Source organism: Aethalodelphis obliquidens, unplaced genomic scaffold, assembly GCF_003676395.1.
Source record: "Aethalodelphis obliquidens isolate GAN/ISIS:26980383/991018 unplaced genomic scaffold, ASM367639v1 scaffold5, whole genome shotgun sequence".
Lineage (NCBI taxonomy): Eukaryota > Metazoa > Chordata > Mammalia > Artiodactyla > Delphinidae > Aethalodelphis > Aethalodelphis obliquidens.
The window spans coordinates 11,999,729-12,005,878 of record NW_020837949.1 but is presented as its reverse complement, the minus strand read 5'-3'; the positions used below and the strand labels follow the sequence as shown (position 1 = coordinate 12,005,878).

Here is a 6,150-nt window from a genome sequence, read left to right as displayed (position 1 = left end):
ACTCAATACTGGCATAACAGTATGTTTTAAGAAAACGGATGATATTCCAATAAGTAAGTGGACAAAAGGCATAAGCAATTTATAGTGTGAAGTAGGAAAGACTCATGGTGGATCACGCAAGCTAGTCCCAGATTGGAAAACTGTCTGTGGATCGGATGGGCCTGGTTTGGTTTCTAACATTTTGGAAATGCACGGGGCTTTGGAGATCGTTTGCATTCAGTCCCCATGTTGTAATAGCTGAGGAAATATGCTATCACATTCATGAAGTGATTGAAATACTGGACACATTTCTCAAACTTCATATAAGCTACATTTGATTCCCTAGTGGTTGTCTGTGACTATACTGAATTACCCACGGCAGTAGAATTCTGGGGGTGAACGTGTTGAAGTTTTGTGCTTGTTCCTAGCTGTTGCTCAGTGAGTATTGAACAAGTCAAGATGGTCTATAAGCTGCACAGGGGCTGGGGTAGTATCTGCAGGGCTGCATTTTGTTCATTCCTAAGAATCCAGACGTAACCAATCTCCATTGAGTAAAAATTGAATGTCCTAGGTAAGTGGATGAATGGTATTGTTGCCGACTGTTTTGGTTGTTTCAGGTGCTTCTTTCTTCTTCATGATTTCCTGGAGTTTCGTACCCATCACAGCTGCTCCGGGTCAGTGGAGTGAGTGAGGGATCTGGGCTGCCTGCCGACGAGGGCTGGTAAGAGGCCTGTGATCTGGGAAATGCGCAGCTTTGGCCACAAGGCGGCGCTGTGGCTCCACTGAGACCGCCGAGACTGGGGTGGGGGAGGGGCTGGGAGTGAGTAGAGGGAGGGCGTGAGGAGGGGAGCAGGGCATTGAGGCTTCATGCTTACATCAGTTGCGTGCATCGTTTGCAGACTTCTCAAAGATACTAAACTGAAGTCATTTTCAAATCGATTTCCGTTTGTCTTGCACCGGACGTCTTGCGCTCTTTTACTTGGGGCAACTTGTTTGCTTTAAGCCCAGCCAAGCCCTGCACCCTCAATACAGGGCCAGAGAGTGGCTTATTCCTTGTTATGGCCCCCTCTCAGCACTCTTCCCAATGTCTGGTTCCTGGCTGGCATCACAGTCGTGCCTTTTTTTGTGTGTGTGGTACGCGAGCCTCTCACTGTTGTGGCCTCTCCCGTTGCGCAGCACAGGCTCCGGACGCGCAGGCTCAGCGGCCATGGCTCACGGGCCCAGCCGCTCCGCGGCATGTGGGATCTTCCCGGACCGGGGCACGAACCCGTGTCCCCTGCATCGGCAGGCGGACTCTCAACCACTGCGCCACCAGGGAAACCCCACAGTCGTGCCTTTTTAATGATGAGCACTGGTACAGAAAAGGACCACAGCCTTCCAATCTTCCTCCCTCCATGCAACTGGGCAAAGGGGCTCCAGCCAGCTTAGACACTGAGGGAAAGGACGTTTTAAGTGTTGTCCTGCCTCGGACTGAGCAGGGGAGGAAGGAGATCTCTTCAAGGGGGTATGGTCTGTTGCTGAGAGGGGCTCTTGTAAGGGAGAGGGGACAGAGGGAGAATCTATATAATAAGGAGGGCAGCTAATAGCAAAAGAGCAACTGTCAGAGGACTATCTCAGCCCAGTCCATTCAAGTCCACCTTCTATAAAAATCTATGTAAGGCATAAAAGGGGAAGGAAGAAACATCGCTTGGGGCTGGGGAGACTGACAAGGACACTGACGTCACAGGCAAAAGCACCAACCAAGGCCAAGGAGACCAGAGGCCACCCCCCACCCCCGGGGCATCCTAGTTAGATGATGCCACTTCGACCCTGACACCGCCATGGGCTGCGGGCTGTTCTGCTGTGTGGTCCTCTGTCTTGTGGGAGCAGGTGAGTCGTGCGTTCACATGGGCTGCCCCCGGACCCCCAACAATTTCCCTGCGGCTGCATCAACACCTCCCCTTCTGGGCTTTGTCTGAATTTTGTCCCTTTCTCCCAGCAGCCTCCGCGGACACGGAAATAACTCAGATACCAAAATACCTAATCATGGAAACTAGAAATAAGAAATCTTTGAGATGTGAACAACGTCTGGGTCACAATGCTATGTACTGGTATAAACAGAGAGCTCAGAAGCCGCCGGAGCTCATGTTCGTCTACAACTACAAGGAACTTGCTGGCAATGAGACTGTTCCAAGTCGCTTCTGGCCTGAATGCCCAGACAGCTCCCGCATCAACCTGCACGTGGACACCCTGAAACTGGAAGACTCCGCCCTGTATCTCTGCGCCAGCAGCAAAGACACAGCCCTGCAGAGCCAACTCCTTCCTGTGCACAAACCTCCAGGGGCCAGCCAGGAAGCTAGGGGGCCAGCCAAGGCACCGTTTGCCACTTCCCATTAGACCCTAGACAGAAATCCCAGACCACAATACTGCCCGCAGGTTCATGGGGCATGGCAGGGCTCAGATCCCCACAGACGCCAGCAGTCTGTGCCGGGCTCGTCCTGACCAAGATTGTGCCTCTGGGTGAATAGAGGACAGACGTTCAAGTTTAAGTTGTCCCAAGGATTTTCCAATTGGCTGGCGCCCCTGGGAAGTCTTTCATGAGACACTTGACCTTCTGGCCGCAGCAGTACTACTAATCCTCCTTCTAAAAGGTGTCTTTCTCTGACTTCCCCTTCCATCCAAGTTAGACCCTGGATCTCAGCCCAGATCCCAGCTCCAACTATGCTCAGACCTTTTTCAAAGCACCTCATTCCCTCACCAGGGTCTCCAGCTGTTCCTGCCCCTGAGGACCACGGATCCCCCATCCCGCTGGGATTCCTATTCTCTGGTTCACTCCGCCGGCTGCGCGTTCAGGGGCTCAGCCGCTCGCTGGCTTCTCTTCCACTCCAGCCTTAACGCTTTCAGGCTTGCTTCTTTTTCCTTCTGTCTTTGTAACCCTAGCTCTTCAGGCCTTCGCCTCCTGTATGATCAGCCATAGAGTCCGACGGGCTTGGATTGTTGCTTCCAGCAGGCAGTGAGGAGTGATGGGCTCCTGACATTTCAGAGCAGGACTTTGTACCCAGGGCTGAACCCTGTATCTTCCGGCTCTGCTCCTTGTAATGGCTCTCTGGGCTGCACAACCCAGCAGCCAAGGGCTGACAAAGCCCTGCGTCCTGGAGGGTCAGCTGTCTGCATGTGCACCAAGGCTCCCTCCTCTCTCCTGCAGAGGATGCTCCAGGGACAGGGAGACCCCCCACAGAGCCTCAAACCATAATACCCAAGTCGACCCCTGTGGCGACTCTCTATTCTGCGTCTTTAGAGTGGGGGTTTTTTTCACCCGAGTGTGACTCTGCCCTGTCAACTGGTTAAGAGATAAACACACCCCCATCTACTATTTCAATGCTTTATTTGTCGTGAAATAAACAAACCTGCTGTAAAGTGGATGCTTTGGTTTAAGGTTTCATAGGGATCCTCTAAACGGATGCCTGCACGCCAGGACTCACACCCTACACGGGCCCAGAGGATAGGAAGGACGCCGCCCTGTGAGGAAGTGCGTTGCTGGGAACTCGGCAGGTACCTGACTTCTGAGCTTCTTCTTTTCAGGAACCGAGGATTCCCTGTTGCCGAGGCTGTGGCCTCCCAGGGCTGAGCAGCACGGAGCTTTGGGGAATCAGAGAAGGACTTCCAGGCAAGGGTCCCAGGACTGGAGACCCCGCAAAGGACAGTAGGAGACCCAGCCTTTGGGAAACAGGTGTGAGAAAGCTGTGTCTCTCTGTCCTCACCAAATCCATATTCTATAACCTGGCTCGTCTGTTCTCCGATTTCTCTTTTTCCCACCCAAGGCTAGACCCCGAGCCCCAGCCTGATCAAAGCGCCAAATCTGCACAGACGCTTGCTCTCCACCCCTCAGGCAGTCAGCGGGGCCCTGCGCCCCTCAGTTCAGAGCCAGCGCGCTGGGCTGGGTGCTTGCTTTCTCGTCCACTCTCCTTCCCTTGCTCTGAAATGTCATTTTAGGTTTCAGGTCTCAACGTCTCACTAGATTTCCTCTCCACACTGACACTCGTAGGGTTATTTTTTGTTTTCGTTTGATCTCTTCACTCCCAACATTTTAGTCATCAGGCTCAGGATTGTGACACACAGAGTCCACGCCTCTGGACTGCGGCTCTGAATTGGCCATTAGAGAAGGGAGTGGGTCCCGCCTGTCTGTCTGGGTCTTCATACCTGGCCTCACTGTCCCAAAGCTTGTATTCTCCCAGGGTCCCTCTGCAACTGCAGTTTTTCACTCGGGGCGTGGGAGCCTGAACGCTCCAGGGCACACGGGGGCTGAGCCTTGGAGCACCCTGTGTCCACGTTGGCACGAGGCACTTGTGTGGGCACTCCTGAGTCTGTGGGTGCTGCCCAAGACTAGGACATCGTCACAGAGTCTCCTCGCTTGGGCTGCTAAAGACCTGATGCCCCACTGGGGAGACCTCAGCCCTGCCCCGCCCCTGCCGTGGACCACAGGTTCTGCTGGGTGATCGTTTGTCTCCTGGGGGTATGTGGAAAACTCCCATCTCATTCCCTGGACCTAAGGCCAGTTCCAAACTTTTGCCTCATTCTCTTTCTGGACTCTGTCCTCCCACAGGACGCAGAGAATCTGGTGTCAGCCAAAGCCCTTGCCACTATGTCACAGGGATGGGACGGAATGTGACTCTGGGATGTGGTCCTGTGCCCTGTTGTTTGTATCTCTTCTGGTACCAACAGACCCCAGGAAAGGGCATGGGGTTTCTGATGTCCATCCATAACAAAGTGTCTTCAGAGAAGGCAGACTTTTTGAAGGATCACTTCTCAGCTGAGATGCCTGATGGCGTGTGCCTCACTCTGAAGACCCAGCCTGCACAGCTGGGGGACTCGGCCCTGTGCCTCTGTGCCGGGAGCTCAGCCACGGCCTTGCAGAGACACTTCCTGCCCTTCCACCAACCCTACAGCTTCGCTGCTCTCCCCAGGCTCTCAGCCTCCCTGCCCTGCCCAAGGCGGGTGGGGAATGTGTGGTGGGACTGCAGCTGCTCCCCAGTAGCAGAGGTCAAAATTAACTTTAATTAGCAGAAAAGGAAATATTGCACAGGATATCTGGGGCTGTGGTATTTGGGAAAGGTTCCCAGACACCACAGAATGTGGCCGGGGACCCCAACGATGGGACAGGTGTAGCCAGTGAGTGACCTGGGGAGCCTACAGAGAGACCTGTGTATTCTCTTTTGGTCTCTGTGTTATTTCCTATTTAGCAGAACATGCCTTCCTTCCATCTCTGAGTGGAGATTGGCTTACTGGAGAGGAGGGGAGGGGTTTGCACGGGGATACCTAGGAGCCCCAACTGGGAACTTTCCAGAAGGTGAAGGATCTCAACGCCAGAGCCTAGTACCGGTAGGAGAGGGGTGTTCTGGGACAGTAGGCAGCTGAGGCAGAAGCACCTCAGGACCCTGCCAGCCAGGACAGAGAGGTTCTTTGGGGAACAGTGGTTGCCCCTGTGAATGTGATCTCATGCTCTTGGGCCAGCAGGGATCCAGGCCAACAAGAAGGTCACCACAGAGGACACACTGGGCAAGAGCAAACGCCCACAGAACTTCCCGTGCCCGCAACTGGCGTGAACTGCTCACTCTGGGCATGATGGGCGAAGATAGGACTGACTTCTCAGAGGCTAAGACCTGAGGGTTCCTGAACAACTGGCTGGAGGAATGATGCAGAGAATACTTCACAAGGGAGATACTGGATGTCCCATTAATAAGGCAGGTGGACCTCAAGTATTCAGTTAGAGAAATAAATCGGTACTGTTGTGCTAGTGAATTAAGTATTTTATATTGGTTACACACTTTTCTTTCTTTTTCTTTCTTTCTTTCTCCCTCCCTCCCTGTCTCTCTCTCTCCCTTCCTTTCGTTCTTTCTTTTTCTTTCTTCCCTCCCTCCCTCCCTCCTTTCCTTCCTTCCTTCCTTTCTTTCTTCTTTCTTTCTTCCTTACTTTCTTTCTTTCTTTTTCTTTCTTCCCTCCCTCCCTCCCTCCTTTCCTTCCTTCCTTTCCTTTCTTTCTTTCTCTCTCTCTCTCTCTCCCTCCCCCTTCCTTCCCTCCCTCCCTCCTTCCCTCCCCCCTTCCCCTTTCCTTCCTTCCTTCCCTCTTTCCTTTCAACAAAAGTTTCCTCACCCCAAGATATGGGAAGTATGGCTAGTGCATCGCAGGGACCCC

The 6,150-nt window shown here is 53.2% G+C and overlaps 1 gene segment (V, D, J or C); it reads left to right on the top strand.

The window, feature by feature from the left end:
• Nucleotides 1-1,711: 1,711 nt before the first annotated feature.
• On the top strand, nt 1,712-5,769 carry LOC113618001 (T cell receptor beta variable 4-1-like). The segment is given in 3 exon segments: nt 1,712-1,848; nt 1,958-3,510; nt 5,473-5,769. Coding segments are annotated over 2 exon segments (447 nt in total).
• Nucleotides 5,770-6,150: the final 381 nt, after the last annotated feature.